Here is a 19,503-nt window from a genome sequence, read left to right on the forward strand (position 1 = left end):
TGTAAAATTTCTATACATTTTCTGAAAGTCTGGCTAAATCTTCCTGCGGAATAAGTGCTAACAGTTACTACAAACTTTGTCAGAATGTGATGTTGGATATATACATTTTTAGAGCAGATTATGTACTTTGTAATAATAATGTCATATGCTTAACGTCCCACTAACTACTTTTACGGTTTTCGGAGACACCGAGGTGTCGGAATTTTGTTCAGCAAGAGTTCTTTTACGTGCCAGTAAATCTACCGACACGAGGCTGACGTGTTTGAACGCCTTCAAATACCACCGACCTGAGCCAGGATGGAACCTGCCAAGTTGGGGTCAGAAGGCCGGCGCATGAACCGTCTGAGCCACTCAGTCCGGCTATTATGCACTTCAATCATATGTTGGAAATACCATCTGATATGTGCAAATTGTTTCCCTCTATGTTCTCAGACACCAGAAAAAGTTACGTCGCAATATTTTTGAAGCTAGGGTCACAGCAGAAGATAATATGAGTGGACATATAAAGCAGGAAGTTCGGTTAGGTTATTTATGATTTCTTAGTGGATTTCGTTTTCTTCTTGCTCAGCAGGTTTCATTCTCTTCAGTCGTCTAGGCCTGAAATAGTGTTCTAGTTGTTCCCAGCATTACAGACCTACTTTTACCTGCATTAGCAAGATCGAAGACCTGCATCATCTGCAGAGTTACATACTTGACCACTGTTTTCCGGCATTCGAGTCTGCTCTGGCCCACTATCACCATCACTGACACTACTTGTATTAAAACTGTTAACTTCACCGTGTTCCACATCACTAAAATCACTTCCTTCACCTATTAATTTCGCAAAAAAGGTCAAAATCGCCAGCAATGTTGACGATATCTCGAGTCGCCATCTTGACTGCATGCAAACATTGAAATTCCGAAGCAAAGAGGATACATAACATGATATTTACTCTACGCGGATACGAAGTTCTCAGCAATGAAAGTAAACTTTGGGACAAAACATGACGGCCTCAGTTCCTGGAAGCGAGCTGGACGCCAGCTGTCAGTCACACCCTGCACCTTTTTGAATTAGCGTGTTCTAAGTGATCCTTGTTTGGTGTGAAGAGGTGGCCAAACCGCTTTTTTTACTCTTTCTTCTTTTCGTGTGCAGTAGACGATTTGGCAACTCCGGCTACAGTAGGCGTAATAAATCCTGTTTTCTTTTAAATTTACTTTACGTCGCACCGACTCAGGCAGGTCTTATGGCCACGATCGGACATGAACAGGCTAGGAGTAGGAAGGAAGAGGCCATGGCCTTAATTAAGGTAGAGCCCGGTAAAAATAGCTTTATCATAACTTCTGTCTCCCATACCGCCTGATTGGAATGTCAGAGGGATTGCTGAACAAACGGAAGCTGACTCACACACCATGTGTAACACAACTTTTCCAAAAAAAAAAAAAGTCTCAGAAAAGTTCTGATAGCCAAGGTACACCTTTGACAACAACTAACAAAACTTGGCAATGTCTGCCACAACAAAATGTGCTGTTGATAGGGCCCCTGAGACGGCTGCAATCTCCGCTGCACTCCAATTTCGTCCGGCGGTTAAGGTCAGATAAGCGGTCCTGCTGTGGGGTGGTTACCCTTGGTCAACCTGGTACTGGCCTACGACTAACATCTCCTGTGTCTCGAAATCGTCTCCAAAGCCTGGAAATGACACTTAGTGGCACATTCAAGGATACGGCGACTTCGCTCTGTGTCTGGCCTGCTTCCATGCGGCCGAATATTCTACCCTGCAAAACGGGGTTCAAATGGCGTCGTTGCTCCATTATGTTGTCACGTTCACCACGAGGCTACACTACACACACTATAACAGGGAATATAGGGCACAAGCACTGGCTATGTTTTCCTTGCGATTACGCCGCTAGTCAAAGCAGGGAACACTTCTTTCCTACACAGAGTGAACACGTAAGGTTGGTAGGTGCATATGTCGTGCGATTCGCAGTCTATTGCCTGTTGCCCTGCTTACCCGTAACTTATGCTTAACTTTTGGACACTAGTTAAGCCCAATAACATAGCCATGATTCGATTATATGACCGAATCGTATCCATCGAATTTCATTATTATTTCTGCCTTAACTTTTAGGTAATAATTCTTTTAGGGCAAATCAGGAGTCAAATTTTGTGAGGATTAAGAAATACCATTAAAACAAAATTATCACTCAAATCACTTCAAATCCTCATGCCATGTACATAAGGAGTACTTATTGGAATTTACTATGTCACTGCGCTTCAGTATGTCTTTTGTTTGTGAAGCCTTTGCTCAATTGAAGTTCTTTGCTTTGCTTGATCATTATTTATTGAAGTTTTCTGATCCTTGCCAGGTCTTGCAATTTTCGTAAAATACGTTCAGTGTCCTCGCTATTGTATCCTCCACGTTCTTTCACCTTCATTTTTCGATTTGAGCTGTCCGTGCTGATCATGGTGGACAGTGATATCGAGAATTCACACACATAGCACTCCCATAGCCCTGGACCTCAAGAGAGGAAACAAAAGATGGGTCGATGAAGCGCAATGCCACAGAAGAAAGTCGTGTTGGCAGCGAAATAGTCGTCAAACAAACATATGTGGAATTCACTAATAAGAACGGAATGTATTAATTATCCGCTAATTTAACTGTTGATTTACGTGAAAACATTTATTATTCTCCATTTACGACAAAAATAATAATGAAATTCGATGGGTTTCTAAGCTTTTCCGTGTAGCGGAATTTGCATGTACCTTTTTTGTTTGTTTTAACTTTCGTATGCCTGATGCAGGACAAACAAAAGGAATACAAGACAGAATTGTAATTTTGTTTTTGTAGGGGTGTGTGTGACCAGGAGTAATACATTATGTTCCATGTGTGTTTCAGCAGCGGCGCAAGGAGCGGGGTCGTATCGAGTTGAGCGCCGTGCACGTGGTGGAGCCCGCGCAGCTCCCTGTCGTCACGGACAGCGGCAGCAATAACAGCGTCAGCTCTGAAGGGGTGGCCTACCCTTCAGGCTTTCCTTTCCAAGTGTCCTACACGGAGGCGGGGCAGGACTACACGCTCTACCTGTTGGCCGCCCGCGAACAAGACCGCACCGACTGGATCCGCGCCATCCGAACAGGTAACAACATCTCTGGTTCACTTTATACAGCAGCGCATTTCTGTGTTACTGGTCGGTGTAGCGTAACCCCAAAGGAAGACGCTGCAATATCTGAAAGAAAAATTAGTAAAGAAGGAAAGAAACAAGGATGTTATTCTTTCAGGCGCGGCTTCATAATACGATCTGTAGAGCTGCAGAACCACCAGAATAAAGGATATAATATACCTACAGCGATGGGCGATTCAATCCTTCATATTATGTGTTGTTATCGAATCAAAGATCGATGCCCCTTCAGATACTGATGATCTGGCAACCTTGCTTGTACCTGAGAGCGACAGAACACTAGGTTGAAAGCATGAGAGCACACTTAACTACAGCTTTTTCCGATATGTGGCCAAGAGTCGATTATATGATCTGCACGGCTGGCCTAAGATGTATGTTTACTTGGATTGCTTTGTGTGTAAATTTGCGGGAACTTCAAAGCTGATACGACATAGAGAAGGCGTTCATGCGGGGTTGTAGTAGAACGGATGCACACGAGCTCATCTGGCACTTCCCATATGCATAACGAATATAGATTTATCTATTTTATTCACTGCAACGGACTAGGGCGTCACAAAACGGAACCACCGTCATGATGCAGCACGAGCCGCCACTGTATTTTTTTAGAATATTCAGTATATTTACTTCGGCGAAACTCATTCTTGTTTTATTTCTGCAGTGTAATCAATAAGGAATTATTATTATTATTATTATTATTATTATTATTATTATTATTATTATTATTATTATTATTATTCCCGGGTACTTGTGGAACGCAGAGATGGTGAAAGAAGGTGCGGGCTTGATTGGGTCTAACTACGACATCAAGAATTGAATTAAAAATTTAACAAAGGTTATATTTCTTTAGAATTTCAAAAATTAACAAATAACGACATGACAGGTAGAATTAGCAATCTTGAAACAAGACGTGGAGAAATCCAAGATTCAAAACTTTAACAATTTTGGGCTTCAAGACCCTAATTTTACAATTCCTGTGCAACGAGCTCAACTGTACCAAATTTCAATTCAAAATGAGGAACAATATAGTCAAGGGCAGAAATCCTCTAATTCAAGAACGCTTGCTACCTAAATTACAATATTTAGCCTTCCAGAGGCACTCTTTACTATTACAAAACTTTGAAAAAGAGCTAACAGGCTCTCAGTTTCTTTTCAGCCTACTCAAAGCAACATTACATCAAAATCTTACAATCTCTGGCCTTTCAAGACACGGATTACAAATGGGAATAATCTTACACAGGGGTATCTAATACCCAACCTACTGCGCCTTTGCGAACAAAGAACAGGTTAAATAAACGGCCCGAACACAAGCTGAATGGAGGCGAACACTGCGCCCCAGATAATGAAAAATTAAAACCTACAGGGCTCTCAGCCGATGAAACAGGGGCTATTCCCAAACTACTGAGGTGGCTCGCATGGAAATTACCTTAATACATTACAGAAAGACAACAGTTATCAAAACGTAGTCACCTCAAACCAAAATGAAGGGGAGCTCGAGAGGGTAACTCACTCTCTATCCCCGATTTACAATTAAAGACTTTATGAAATCTTTACATTAGCCGAAAGAAGATATACATTTTAGAAAAGTTTGTTACATAATTAAAGATTCGGACCTTCCCCTCGGATTACTTGGCGGATACGGCAAGAAAGATAGAATTTATGTGGCCATTACCTTGTAGATGTTCTGCTGACCGAAGAATGAGGCGCCCCGCCTCCTGCTTTAACACGCACACTCAGAAAGACGACGATCTATTGGCAAGGTAGCCCGAAAAGCCGCAGTTTATATACCGTTCAGGAAAGGTTAGCGAGAATTCAAGAATGATCCAGACCCGCCATCTCAAATTTTATTGGTAAATTCAAAGTGAACAAGAAATGCGGGATTGGTTGAAAATTAATTACAAAAAATTATGATTGGCTAGATTCAAACCTGGCGGAAAGAAAAGGAAGTGTCGCCAACCCACAAATAAATAAACATAGATACAGTCATGAAAACCTAGAAATATGAAACTTCTTAAAGTTATAAGTTCTTCCACCTTGCACGAGAGTGCATGATCAGAGTTTTTGGTAGTGTCATCTGTGGAAAAATGTCCAAATTTCTTGATGTGCAGCAAAACAAGACAAGGAGAAATTCAGTCAGTTTAGGAAACCCCATAACAACAAAATTACTTACTATTTCCGTGGTGACATCTTCTGATTGAAGTTCCAACTTCATATTGTATCAGTTTCACCTTTTGATCGATAGAGGAGTTTATTAAGTCGCTGATTTTGAATGAGCGGAGTTGAGGTGTATCTCCCGGTACAATTATTATTATTCTTATTATTATTATTATTATTATTATTATTATTATTATTATTATTATTAACCATAGATTGATTTTTAGCAGTGGCAACTATTTATTTTCGAGATACATAGCATCCATACAAGGTTCAAGATTGTACAGGCCTTCAGTGTAGCCACTAGCGTTGCGTACAACGTGTTCTCAGCGACGCGGAAGGCTTTGGATATCGCCCGCACTGCCTAATCTCTTGATGATGCGAAGAGAGTGGTCGATTGCCTGCAGAACGTCTTCAGCTGTTCCGAGGCGAATCCCACGCAGTGGCTCCTTCATCTTAAGAATGATTCTTGGTATACACAGGAAAAGATCAGTATTCGGAGAGTTCATCACACCGTTGCAAATTTTTTCAAATTTTGCAGATGAAATTAAAGTGGCATCATCCATGTTTCCTTAGTATTTAGTACTTAGTATGTCAGTTGATAAGGAAATACACAGAATAGTTTCATTTCCTATTCAACTCAACCTACTCAAGTTTGGAACCATTACCAATATTTTTACTCAGAATATATATAGAATTAAATACAGGCAGCTAAAGAAGAAAAGGAGAACCATGTACGCAGTGGAACTTGAACCAACGATCTCGATTATTAGATTCGGACACTACCCAATGAAACACGCGCTCGCTGTCATTCAGTTAACGTTTAGTTGATATAAGGCACTTTGAATTTGTCAAAGCCGATTTTCTCCAGGACGTCTGACCCAATGGCTTTGGGCCTCCATACTCGAAGGGTTACCTAACGTAGTAAACTTACCAAAATATTCGTGACCCGTCTAGCTGAAGGTCCCCTTATAAATCTTTAGTAGAAGCGGATGTTACAGCGCCCTCTAGCAATCAGTGCAGACGATATGTTCCGGTAATATACTCTCATTTACAAGGCGAGGCAACAGCTGCTGTGTCACAGAATTTCTTCAGACGATGAGAGTTTGATATGGAGATATAAAAAAATTCTTCATTTCCTACTCAACTTTCGAACCATTACAAGTAACGTGCTTTAAAAGCTCCGTTATAAAACCCGTGTTGACTAGAAAGTTTTAAAAAAATCAAGTACCGGTTGAGTTGACCGTGCAGTTAGGGTCGCGCAGCTGTGAGCTTGCATCCGGGAGATAGTGGTTTCGAACCGCACTGTCGAAAGCTCTGAAGATGGTTTTCCGTGGTTTCCCATTTTCACCACATCAGCGACGTTCAGATACTTGTGATCTGGCAACCTTGCTTGTATCTGTGAACGGCAGATCACTAGGTTGAAAGCATGAGAGCACCCTCATCTACAGCTTTCTCCGATAGGTGGCCACGAGTCTATTATATGATCTGCACGGCTGGCCTCAGATGTATGCTTGCCTGAATTTTTTTGCCTGTACATTTTTGGGAAATTCAGAGCTGATACGACATGGAGAAGACATTCGTGCGGAGTTCGATTGTCGCTGGGCAATGGAAACCTCGTAACTTCTTCGGAGTAAAGTTTACGGAAGAAGCCCAAAACTGATCGGTCACCAAGGGCCGGGCAACTGTTTTTGGCATTTTCATTGCTTAATGATAGCCCATTTATTCGACCACTGGACTCTTCTGTTCCCTTCTCAGGCAACGCGGGAAGCCTTCACAACACAGATAGAGAACCGTTGTTTTCTCTTGAGTGGAATTACGAGGTTACCATTGCCTAACAACGATTTACCGGGTGTTTCACCAGCCCCTTATTTTTTTCGGAGGTAGGTGACCCAAATAACGCGTATATCATAGTCATCCGAAAAACATTAGTACCTGCATTTTTATGGCCGTAGTACAACCATACAGTTTATGTAATGCTCGCGAATATGGTAGAAATCATTAAGGCAGTATTATTTACATTATTTAATCTATGATGAATGTGGAAAACGATCACAGCTGCAAATAATACTATCGTACGTTCGGACAGGAAATGTCTATAAGTAATGCATCGAGGCTCGTGGTAGCTAGGGTGGCTAAAGCACGCGTCATTGCTGTTGCGTCAGGCAAACTGTGTGGTAGTAGATTCGAAGCACAGGCTGGTACACTTTTTTCTTTCGATTAACTCCGTTTACAGTGACTGTAATATGGCCACATATCATCCTTTCCGAAAGAGTGAATTTTTTATTTGATCCTGAAAAAGACCGTTTTTATCCGATGTTACGTAACCGGGTTGGACTACGATGTGATGGACTGTAGGTAGGAAGTAGAGTACCATGCATATTCAGAGTAACGTCCGATTCGTTGGCTGAATGGTCAGCGTTCTGGCCTTCTGCTCAGAGGGTTCCAGGTTCGATTCCCGGCCGGGTCGGGGATTTTAACCTTCATTGGTTACTTCCATTGGATCGGGGGCTGGGTGTTTGTGCTGTCCCCAGCATCCCTTCAACTCACACACCACGCATAACAGTATCATCCACCACAACAACACACAGTTACCTACACATGGCAGATGCCGCCCACACTCATCGGAGGGTCTGCCTTACAAGGGCTGCACCCGGCTAGAAATAGCCACACGAAATTATTATTCAGAGTAACAAGTGTTCGAAATGTTGAACACATTACAGTGTACATTCAACTTTTTACTATTACGGATCACGTGGCATACATTTTAATTCGACCATACTTTTTCCATAAATTAGCAACAATTAAGAGTACTCTTTATTGGAATACATCGTGAGGAAATGAATAAATGCTGTAATGTGACCTGGTAGGTGTGGATTATTATTTGTGCGCGTTGTATTCGGTAGGTTGTGGATTCGAATCCCATGCTGGCTGTCCTGAAAACGGTTTTCCTCGTTTTCCCATTCTCACCACGGAACCTTAATAAAAGATCAAGACCGCTTTCCTTCCCAGTCCTTCCACCACCCATCCTTAGGGGAATGACGCCAAATCAGAACGCACCCTTTAAAACCAATAGCAAGAAAAATATATTGATTATTATTTATTCCCCCTGAAATGGAGCACTTCTGTCGATCAAAAAACTTGCCTTATGCTGGTTTCGAACCACTACGCTGCCGATACCCACACATCGTCTGTTCCAGACTTTAACCGCTTCAGCCACGATATCAACATACATGAGGCTTGCTAAGGTTTAGTGCTTAAGTACGGCCGCTCCACCTCGAAAGTTAACGGTTTTAAAGTCTTCATTGGAGGTTTCCAGTGTTCATTTAATTTCTTTACGTTACAGAACACGTGGCATAACCTATTAATTCGGTCGTATTGCGGGTACCTGTGTTATTTCAAGGCGCAATAAATCACATATTTGCAGAATGGTCCTTAGGATTTGGCGCGGAATTGTGCACAGTAGTTTTTCCTTTGCTAGGTCCATGGATCAATTTACAGTGATGACACACAAGTAGTGGAGAATCTTATTGACCGTAAGAAGAAATTTCAAGTTAGTTGGTGTTCAGAAAAGTAACTTATAAGGATCTTTAGATTGTACGCGTGATTTGGGTTGCCTGTATCTGTAAAAATAAGGGGCTTGTGAACCACCCGGTATGTACGAGTATAATTATTAATGCAACAATACCTTTGTTCTTTCTTTCTTAATCTGTTTACTCTCCGTTTTTCCCTCCGACTGAGCGAGGGATCCCACCTCTACTGCCCCAAGATCAGTGTCCTGGAGCGTCAGACATCGGGTCGGGGAATACAGCTAGGGAGAATGACCAGTACCTCGCCCAGGCGGCCTGACCTGCTGTGCTGAATAGGGGCCTTGGGAGGATGGTTAGATTGGAAGGGATAGACAAGAAGGAGGGAAGGAAGCGGCCGTGGCCTTAGGTTAGGTAGCATCCCGGCATTTGCCTGGAGGAGAAGTGGGACACCACGGAAAACCACTTCGAGGATGGCTGAGGTGCGAATCGAACCCACCTCTACTCAGTTGGTTGAGTGGACCCCGTTCCAGCCCTCGTACCACTTTTCAAACTTCGTGGCAAAGCCGGAAATCGAACCCGGGCCTCCGGGGGTGGCAGCTAATCACACTAACCACTACACCACAAGAGGCGGACCAAGACTATAGTTACTGAAAAAAAATTAAAGTGAATGAGTGGATTTCGGAACAAAGATTTTTTAAGGGCAATGCAACGTAAGTAAGAATGTTTACATACCTAATAAATGGAAGCTACACACTGACACATGTTTTATAGAATGAATACTTCGGAAAGGGAACAATGTATAGCGGTGGACAAAGACACTACATCAAAACAAGATTTGATTGAAAATGATCCGGTTCAACTCTTTTATGAACTGCTCACTGAAAACATCCCCCCCCATGGGACTACCGCCCTTGAAGGGCCTTCGCCTACCAAGCGACCGCTGCTCAGTCCGAAGGCCTGCAGATTACGAGGTGTCGTGTGGTCAGCACGACGAATCCTCTCGGCCGTTATTCTTGGCTTTCTAGACCGGGGCCGCTCCCTCACCGTCAGATAGCTCCTCAATTCTAATCACGTAGGCTGAGTGGACCTCGAACCAGCCCTCAGGTCCAGGTAAAAATCCCTGGCCTGTCCGGGAATCGAACCCCGGGCTTCCGGGTAAGAAGCAGGCACCCTTTGATTACCACTGCTCTGGAGTATAATGAGGTGATGCCCCTCTGTTGAAAGAGCCTTCTATATGTCTGTCATGGCCATTCACTTCACATCACAGCCTGCACGGTTGCTAGGTAACATCGCCTCACATGTTTTGTACCGCTAATTTCATGACGCATATTTTCAGATGACCCCCAGGCATAAGACATTTATACGAAGAAAAAAACAACCACCATTTATGACAGCCAAAGTATACTGTGTATTGCAAATAGGCTAGCGCTGAGGAACAGCACAATCATGCTAATGAGACGTTTTCTGACACAAACCATGGGTAAACCTTCATCAGTCGTGTTGACCGTGGATACGTGAGAAAAGGGGAGAATACAAACATTTCAAGTTTGCTTTTTCAAGGGGATTAAATGAGGTTTCTCTTCTCATTAGTTCAACCGTCGACCTCATGCAGTTTCTTCCTCTCTTTCCTCATTCTCTTCTCTTCAATGTGTTATTTCTCTTGCTATTCTGGGAAGAGGAACGCAAGAATTTCTTTCAAATTAGGTAATATTGTGAGATACATTGCGTGTGTTTGCCGGAATATCCTGCCGTGAATCTTTCTTGTGGAAAGTTGAACTTGCGCTCGCAGCCCTTTGTGTGCATTTGGGTGGGGTACCCGCGCTCATAGAATATTCAACCAGCCGCATAATGGCACCGTTTCGGCAGTATGCATTAGCTATAATATAAGCGAGCTCTGTGGGCGAGCCTGGCTCTATCTACATGGCCATTGCACCACCTCCTTCTGCGCCCCTTTACCCCCACAAATGTATGTTTATTTTATTAACATGGATATACAGCCGAAATCGCTTATAACGACCCCGAAGGAAGCGACAATCAATGGTCATTATTAGGGAAAGGATGTTAAGGTGGAAGGTATGGTCAGGAAAGGGGCCAAAAGATTCTGAAAATGCATACAAAAAAGTGCAAAAGATGTTGATGAAATCATTTTATTAATGTTTACACCGTTTACATGTAGAATTCATTCAGTAAATCTACCGACAAGGGGCTGACGTATTTGAGCACCTTCGAACACCACCGGACTGACCCAAGATCGAACCTGTCATGTTAGGGTCAGAAGGCCAGCGCCTTAACCGTCTGAACCACACAGCCCGGCTCTTCAGTACTAAACACTTTCCTTTTCTTTTGCGTCATCTTCTCAACGATGCCTGCCTTGGCTATTTAACAGACTGATATGAAATCTACAATAATAAGCGTTACATTGTTGTCAGCAATCCCCAAATACGGTACAAACAAAAGTCAACACTGGACGTTATAGCTGATACATTTCTCCGAAAATATGATCAAAATACGTCGTTTTGTACGATATGTCGTAATGAGCGACGTCGTAGTAAACTTTTTTTTAAATACAGTGTTTAACTTTTTACCCGCATTCCAACCCTCCTTAACCTTTTTTATTTCTGAGAGGAACTTGGACTTTTTTCTTCGTATTCCTCCTTTAATCGATTCTTCCCTAACATAACCGGGCTCATTTTCTTTATATTACTTTTTTTCTCTTCTCATGGCTGTCCCCTCCATTACACATATTTATTTATTTATTTATTTATTTATTTATTTATTTATTTATTTATTTATTTATTTATTTATTTATTTATTTATTTATTTATTTATTTATTTATTTATTTATTTATTTATTTATTTATTTATTTATTTATTTCCAAACAAATAAATAAATATATGGGATTTAGACGAGACCGTTAGATTACGCCGTTATATCTAGTACGTCGTTAAAAGCGATGTCGCAATAAGCGGTTTACACTGCATTTTTGGGCTGGGGTCTATCTGGAATTAGCGTCCTCGAATTTCCGACACCATTGTGACCATGGCAACCAGTGTTCGTCATCTACGTAAGTTAGGTCACTAGCGTCATCTACACGTTGCTATAACAACGCCAGCTCCATTAATTACCAGCTGTTTTACTTGGTGGTGGTATGAAGATCGATGTGAAGTCAGCACCTGGTCAAGAGTTCCTCTCCTTCATACGTTATACGTTCACCCTCGAATTAAACAACGTCCCAGCCACGTCCACTAGGCCGGTGGATGCAGAGTGGGTCTCGGCCCACAAGGGGCCCCAGCTGATCCGTAGTCCAACAGCTCCGCACTCTGACCGGCCAGCCGAGCAGAGGAGGGGTGGCGTTGGCTCTACCGTGGTTCTACGGCTGTGCATTCGGGAGCCCAGGGCTGGATCTAACGGCTGACCCCAACCGTCGGCTGTCCTGCGACTGATTTTCCGTGGTTTTCCATTCGCCTGCACTAAGGCGAATGCCAGGACAGTTCCTAGTTTTGACCATGTCACCTTCTCCGAGCATCTCCTTCACTGTAACAAATCTCCCGGCCAGAGAGACGGCGTTACCGTCTAAGATGTTCCACTACGAGGAGTAGTACATGCACCAATGCTGTGTTCAGTCGCCACGTAAACAACTTAACAACACAACGTAATTATACTTTGTCTTAAGAAAAAATTAATTTAAAAAAGACATATAATTCGATCGGTAGAGAATCTCTTTTATCAATCATGGAGAAAATGAGTTTGGATAAGAAAACAGCTAATATCCTAAAAGCGACTATCACAAATACGTGTACAAAACTTAAATTCATAAGTGAACTATCAGATTCCTTCGAAATAAGAACGGGAGTGCGACAGCGGGATGGGCTCTCCCCGTTGTTGTTCAACTGTGCGCTTCAGAATTTAGTTAGAGACTGGAACAGAAATATAAAGAGTGGAATTAGACTGTGTTGCAAAAAAGAAGAACCGTAAAATCAGTTGTATTGCTTTTCCAGATATAATGGCCTTCTTTGCTGAAACGGGTGTTGTCGAATTGGTCCGATGGTTATAGGAATTTTGAGATTAACAAATTAGTGGGGTCGAACTGGTCCGACGCTTAAATATCAAAACCAAGGATCGAAGAAGTCTTGTCGTCCGCTCATATATTATACCAACTGTACCATTACAATGACACAGGATATGTAACGGCCTTTCCGCCTTGTCTAATAAATATAACTTCTTCCTTGGATCGTAAAAGTCTTATCGTTCTCTCATATATTATACCAACTGTCCTAATTAAATTGCACAGGACAATATAGTAAATATATGTAGCGCCCTTTCGGCCTTGTCTAATAAATATTACTTCTTCTTTAAATCGTAAAAGCCTTATTGTTCTTTCGTATATTATACCAACTGTCCCAGTAAAATTACACAGGAAAATATAGTAAATATATGTAGCGGCCTTTCGGCCTTGTCAAATAAATATAACTTCTTCCTTGGATCGAAAAAGCCTTATCGTCTACTCATATATTATACCAACTGTCCGAATAAATTTACGCAGGACAGTAGAGTAGGCCTTTCGGCCTTGTCTAATAACGTATTAATCTAGTGGCCTTTAAATTGGGTTGGGTTAGGTTAGGTTTAGGCACTTTTGATCGGATTGTGTCTCGACACCTTTTGAATATTTAAATCTCTCAGAAAACGACTGACTTCGAGCCCCTGCCACTTAACATGGAAACCATTGTACACTGCACTGAGACTGTCTTGAGAACTGACAGTGGGTCTAGTAAATTTAGTCAGTTTTTGAGGGGTAGGGGGTTAGGTTAGTAACCCATTCGAGAATTCCTTCCTCTACCTGCCATCTACCCATCGGACCAGTTCAACTGCGACATCTTTGGTATGTTTTGACCGTCGGACCAGTTCGGTGATACCCGCTGAAACAATGGAGAAAGTAAGGGAGCAAACCTTTGAACTAGAGAAATAAGCCGCTAAAATAGGTCTTCACATCTCCTTTTTTTTAAATCATAACAAACAAGAAACACCCACATAGATACCTCAAAGTCCAAGAACAAAAGATTGAAATACTAAAATAATTCAAATATCTCGGAGAATGGATTAGTTGGAATGCTGTGGAATGCAAAGCAACGGAATCCAGGAAAAATAAACTTGAACTCGCTTTCCAACTAATAATAAGAAATCCCTTTCATGAGGGTCAAAAATCAAACATTATTAAGTAGTGATTAAACCAGAAGCACTGTACCTAGCAGAAACACTAAATACGAGTTTCAGAGGCCGTAGGGGAAACTCGAGCTAATAGAAAGGAAAAAATTAAGAAAGATCATTGGACCAAAATTTCAGGAAAATACGATAATAAACATCAAGAATGAAACACTGTACAAGAAAATTGAAAATATCTCAGACATTGTGCGAAATAGGAGAATACATTTTTACTGTCGTCTTTTCAGAATGGACTCTAATAGATTAACCAAAGAAATCTTTCACTTCTGCCGTAACCGCAAAACAAAATCCAAGTGGTTCAAAGGAACTGAAAAATACCTAGTAGAATTAAGAATGACAGAAAATTCACTATTCGATCGAACAGCTAAAGTAATAACTAAAGACGAAAATATTAGGTTCCAAGACAAATCTACATTAAAAGCCAAACCTATTATGTTGAAAGTCAAGAGGAAACTAAGATCAGAAATAATGAAAGAGAAGAACTAAGATAAGAACAACACACAGCGAAATGATTGATTCAACATACCCCAAAGAGGATGAAACGAAATAAGAAGAAGAAATTTAATACTAACATGTTTAAATAATCAACGCAAAATATGACAACCATGCTCTTGATAGCGCTCAGTTGCCTTTGTAACGACCGCAACCCTTGTGTCCAGTGGAAGGAAACCCACTGACAACCCTCATAATCACTAGGGCGGGCCACGTTTTAGGATCAGAAGCTGCCGCCTGGGGATACGTTCACCGTCCCAACTATACTTTTCCTCTCACTGTTCATTACCGAGTGTAACTGATGTATCCAAACCTATCTCCACGCATTAATGTGTAAATACCGTTTTGTGTTATTCCATCAGCATTGTATTTTTTCTTCGCGAACAATTTTTAATTGAACCTCTTGACTTGTGTACTCTATTATATTAATGTTGAAAGCATTAATTTCTTAGCAGACAAAGCATACCACGAAAAGTATAACATTAAGCTCTTTCCTCAATTTTGCCGAAAGTTGAAGGGCTAAGAGGCCCCGTAAGGTTTCAAATTGTATGTCTTGGATAGCACTATCAAACTATTTTTTAAATCGAAAATCCACTTCGGCTTAAATGCAATTCCGCAAAAACAATTTAAAATTCCGTGTTCATTTACTCATTTTCTTTCTTATTCAACATACATACATACATCTGCTGTGTGCAGACCGCTGTGTTTGAACACTGTGGTACTGTCTACACAACACACGATGACTATTCCTTGGTTCGACTCCTGAGACAGTTTATTAATTCACACAGTTACATGCAGTGAACAACTAAACAGCAACAGCAAAACAGTATTCAACAGCAGGACGATACTCACAACAGCGAATATTAACACAGGACCATTTACCCTCACACTCACGATAACTGCTTCAATCGCTGACTTAGGGCGGTCCTCAACCCTCTGAAGTACTCACACAGAGTACTCTAAGGCAGTACACAGTCTTCTGTCCCGTTGTCTTCACTCCGGCTGCTCACTGAACACTGCGCAACAACCACAGCTCCTAGTTCAAATCTCGGTGTGACACGTCAGCCAACACCTCTGTCGCCCTCAGCGCAGCCACCGAACCCCAACACACTGAGTTTCACACTGACTCCGAGTCTATCCCCAAGTGACTGTCCACGGCTAACGTCTTTGGACTGTTAGATCGGCACCGTAGTACTGTTCGTTAAAAGTGAGAAAATACGCTGTTTTTCATTTGATCGGGTATTTTATATGATAACATTGCTTTTAATCGCTACTTTCCTACTGACATTTTTGTAATGACCTATGTTTACTTCAGTTAGGAAAACCACAAAGTCAGTCTTTCTGAGAATCCCGTAGCGAAGCACGGGTACATCAACTAGTAAATAAATAAATAAATAAATAAATAAATAAATAAATTATTGGTTCTCGAAGAAATGTTCTGCTAGTTACTCATTATGGCAAGTTTGAGATTTAGTTTACCTCAAATTACTCATATTCAGGAATTTAAATTTCGACTTTATTCAAATTCATAACAAAAACATGCGACGTTTCCGTTACATATCGTAAGTACAGACTACGTCAGTGGCGTGCGGTGAACATATTCATTACCCCAGCTGCAAAAATGCTTTTTAAATATAAACAATCGTAGCCCCACTACACTCTTCCAAAGTCAACTTTACCATCTTATAAGGCTGCATTTTTCGAGGAAAGGTCTACCTGAGAAAGATATTTGAAGAATATTTTCAACCACACACTCGCACATACATTCAAATCGATATTCACAGCAGTGACGACACCAACATAACATAATCTGTAGCAGATTTTAAACAATGTACTTACAGTTTCATCCGGTGACGCTTCGTGATAGTACAGTCACGGTTTTCACAAAAATACACTGGGACTATTTGTTTTTTTACTTAAAAAGCCTAATCTAAACTGAATCAGCAAAATTTAACTGGTATTTTACCGTTGCTGAAGCTTTATAGTTTCACTCGCGTACTGAGTGTGCGTGCATCAACGACAAACAAGGGAAAATATTTTTCACGACGTATAGCACGTTATATTCATGAAGAATGCCACAGAACTCGCGAAACCATCACCTGTAATCCAAGAGGAACACTGCAAAAATTCACCATATACCATCATCACAGACAACCAAATACAAAATTATTTTACCTCGCGCATAACTCTGTGTTCATGCCGGACAATCTAAATATTTTTCTGCGGCTATCGGAAAACATACTCTACACATGCCATCAATGAATTGTTCGAAAAACCTGTATACATGCCGAAACCCAAGAATTAAATATATTTTTCTATAATACAATTGATTTCATAAAATGGCTCTATTTTAATAGCAAGACGATGTGCAAGTGGCTATACTGTCAATATATTGATATTTTTCTTGTAGTCTCTAGTGTGTGTCGCTGAACTCTTCGAGTGTCAAGTATTAAAACTAACATCCCTTTCCCAATCTAGCTGGCCTGAAGCCGTAAATTGCTGTCGGGGCAGGGCCCACAGCTCTGCCCCGCTCCCAGGACAAGCAAGCTTCATGTGCATGCGTCAACCAAGCGACCTTAAATTTCGCTGGGATAGCTCTCTTTCACACCGGCAAGGAAACCCAGCTCGCTGGAGAACCTGAACTGGGGTAGTGCGAGCGGATTTTCAAGACAACTGAACTTCGCTTGGCTTAGATCTTCGCAATTCTTTAAACATTATAAAAGGAGTTCTAAGGAATAATTAGAAAATTTTAATACGAAGTTATTTATCCCAGTAGGGCTGTGGTAGATGGGGTTCACTGCACGCCACTGGACTACGTATATCTTGTGTTACAAACCAAGGTACATTATTAAAAAATATATAATTAATAACAGCTCGACATACCGTCTACAGTGTGAAGGTTTCACGTCAACGCAAGGTTCTAACAAAGGAAAATCGAGCATTGGAAATGAGCTGAAGAGTGGAACTGTGCGGTTTGTTAATCGCATAGTAGTCAAGAAAAGAATTTTATTCATTTATGCACGGTTTGTTATTTTTGGCATACTGTTGTATTTCTAAAGAATTTAATAAAAGCCCTTGGTTTCAATATGAAGGCATTTGAGATGCTGATCGGGATTGAAGAAATAAGTGTTTGTTATAAGGTGTTTGGTGACATGTTAATCGGTGAGTTTGTGTGAATTCTATGATTTTATGTTATTTCGTCTTTTCTCACGAACGTAAACGGAGCTATAATTCATATGCACCACTTCAATTTCATTTACACACACCAACACAGAATACCTTTCTAAGATCGCTGAGGTTTTCAGACTGAACGCTGATATAATAATAATAATAATAAAATTAATAATTTATTCAGCTTATCAGGGTTATTTTTGGGTCGCTATAGCTGCCCTAGCGCATTTCTGGTTTTGGCCTGTGTTTAATGCCGCATGCCCTTCCTGACGTTACGTGTATTTCAGACATAATCTATGGGGATTGAAACCTCGACCAAGTATGCGAAAAGCCATCACTTAAGCCACTGCGGTAGTCACGCACTTATCATTAAGAACGCTGTGTCGATGTTGTCGGGAAAATACTGACCCGCAGCACATATATCACTGGAAACAGAATGTGATTACGCGTTTTCCAAGAAATACTGACCCGCAGCACGCATTATTGAAGCTCTATGTGACGACGATGTCCGAAAAATACTGACCCGCAGCACAAATATCACTGGAAACAGAATGTGACTATGTGTTTTCCAAGAAATACTGACCCGCAGCACTCATTATTGAAGCTCTATGTGACGACGATGTCCGAAAAATACTGACCCGCAGCACAAATATCACTGGAAACAGAATGTGACTATGTGTTTTCCAAGAAATACTGACCCGCAGCACTCATTATTGAAGCTCTATGTGACGACGATGTCCGAAAAATACTGACCCGCAGCACATATATCACTGGAAACAGAATGTGACTATGTGTTATCCAAGAAATACTGACCCGCAGCAGTCATTATTGAAAGTGCTATGTGACGATGATGTCGGGAAACTACTGACTCGTAGCGCATGTATCACTGAAAGCGCGCCGGGCGAGTTGGCCGAGCGGTTAGCGGCATTTAGCTGTGAGCAGGCATTCGGGAGTTAGTGGGTCCGAACCCCACTGTCGGCAGCCCTTTAGATGGTTTTCCGTGGTTTTCCATTTTCACACCAGGCAAATGCTGGGACTGTACTTTGATAAAGGCTAAAGTCACTTCCTTCCCACTCCTATCCTTTTCCTATTCCATCGTCGCCTTAAGACCTACCTGTGTCTGTGCGATGTAAAGCAGAGTGTACCAAAAATGTCAGCGCGCTATTTTGAAGAATGTGTATGAAAGAAAGTGTACGTAGGTGTAATAAAATGAAAGTGGCCGAGCTGAGTGGCTCAGACGGTTAAGGCGCTGGCCTTCTAACCCCAACTTGGCAGGTTCGATCCTGGCTCAGTCCGGTGGTATTTGAAGGTGCTCAAATACGACAGCACCGTGTCTGTAGATTTACTGACACGTAAAGAACTCATGTGGGACTAAATTCCAGCACCTCGGCGTCTCCGAAGACCTTAAAAAATAGTTAGTGGGACGTAAAACAAATAACATTATTATTATTATTATTAAAATGAAAGTGATAACACGAAAGTGATAAAATTTTATTGTGGTTGACAGCAGTCGATTGGTTGCTTATGATATTCTTATATTTGACTGGTCATTGGAGCCGTGAGCAAAAAGTCAGCATAATACGTACTGTATATGTATCTGACATGTTCATATTAGATACTAATGCACTGTTCTCTTCAAAAGTAACTTTAAGTAAAAGGAAATCTCACTTAATTCTGGACAGTCAACTTCCAACAGATGCTAAACAACAGCCCTACAAATGTAAAACTTTTAGCCGTAGTATGACGGTAGCGTGCCTGCCTCTCATCCTGAGTTCCCAGGTTCGA

At 41.4% G+C, this 19,503-nt stretch overlaps 1 protein-coding gene across 7 annotated transcripts in view; it reads left to right on the top strand.

Annotated features, from left to right (window-relative positions):
* The window catches only part of Btk (tyrosine-protein kinase Btk29A), a 485,585-nt gene that overhangs the window by 213,495 nt on the left and 252,587 nt on the right, over positions 1 to 19,503 (top strand). For 5 of the 7 annotated variants that reach the window (XR_010859555.2, XM_067143509.2, XM_067143503.2 and 2 more), the window contains one exon: positions 2,874 to 3,111. Coding sequence is in view for 6 of the 7 variants with exons in the window: in XM_067143509.2 (XP_066999610.1) it covers positions 2,874 to 3,111 (238 nt within the window). In the remaining variant the exon portion in view is untranslated. The remainder of the gene's footprint in view (positions 1 to 2,873; positions 3,112 to 19,503) is intronic. The other 2 variants (XM_067143505.2, XM_067143507.2) reach the window with 1 other exon arrangement.

Source organism: Anabrus simplex, chromosome 3 (assembly GCF_040414725.1).
Source record: "Anabrus simplex isolate iqAnaSimp1 chromosome 3, ASM4041472v1, whole genome shotgun sequence".
Classification (NCBI taxonomy): Eukaryota; Metazoa; Arthropoda; class Insecta; order Orthoptera; family Tettigoniidae; genus Anabrus; species Anabrus simplex.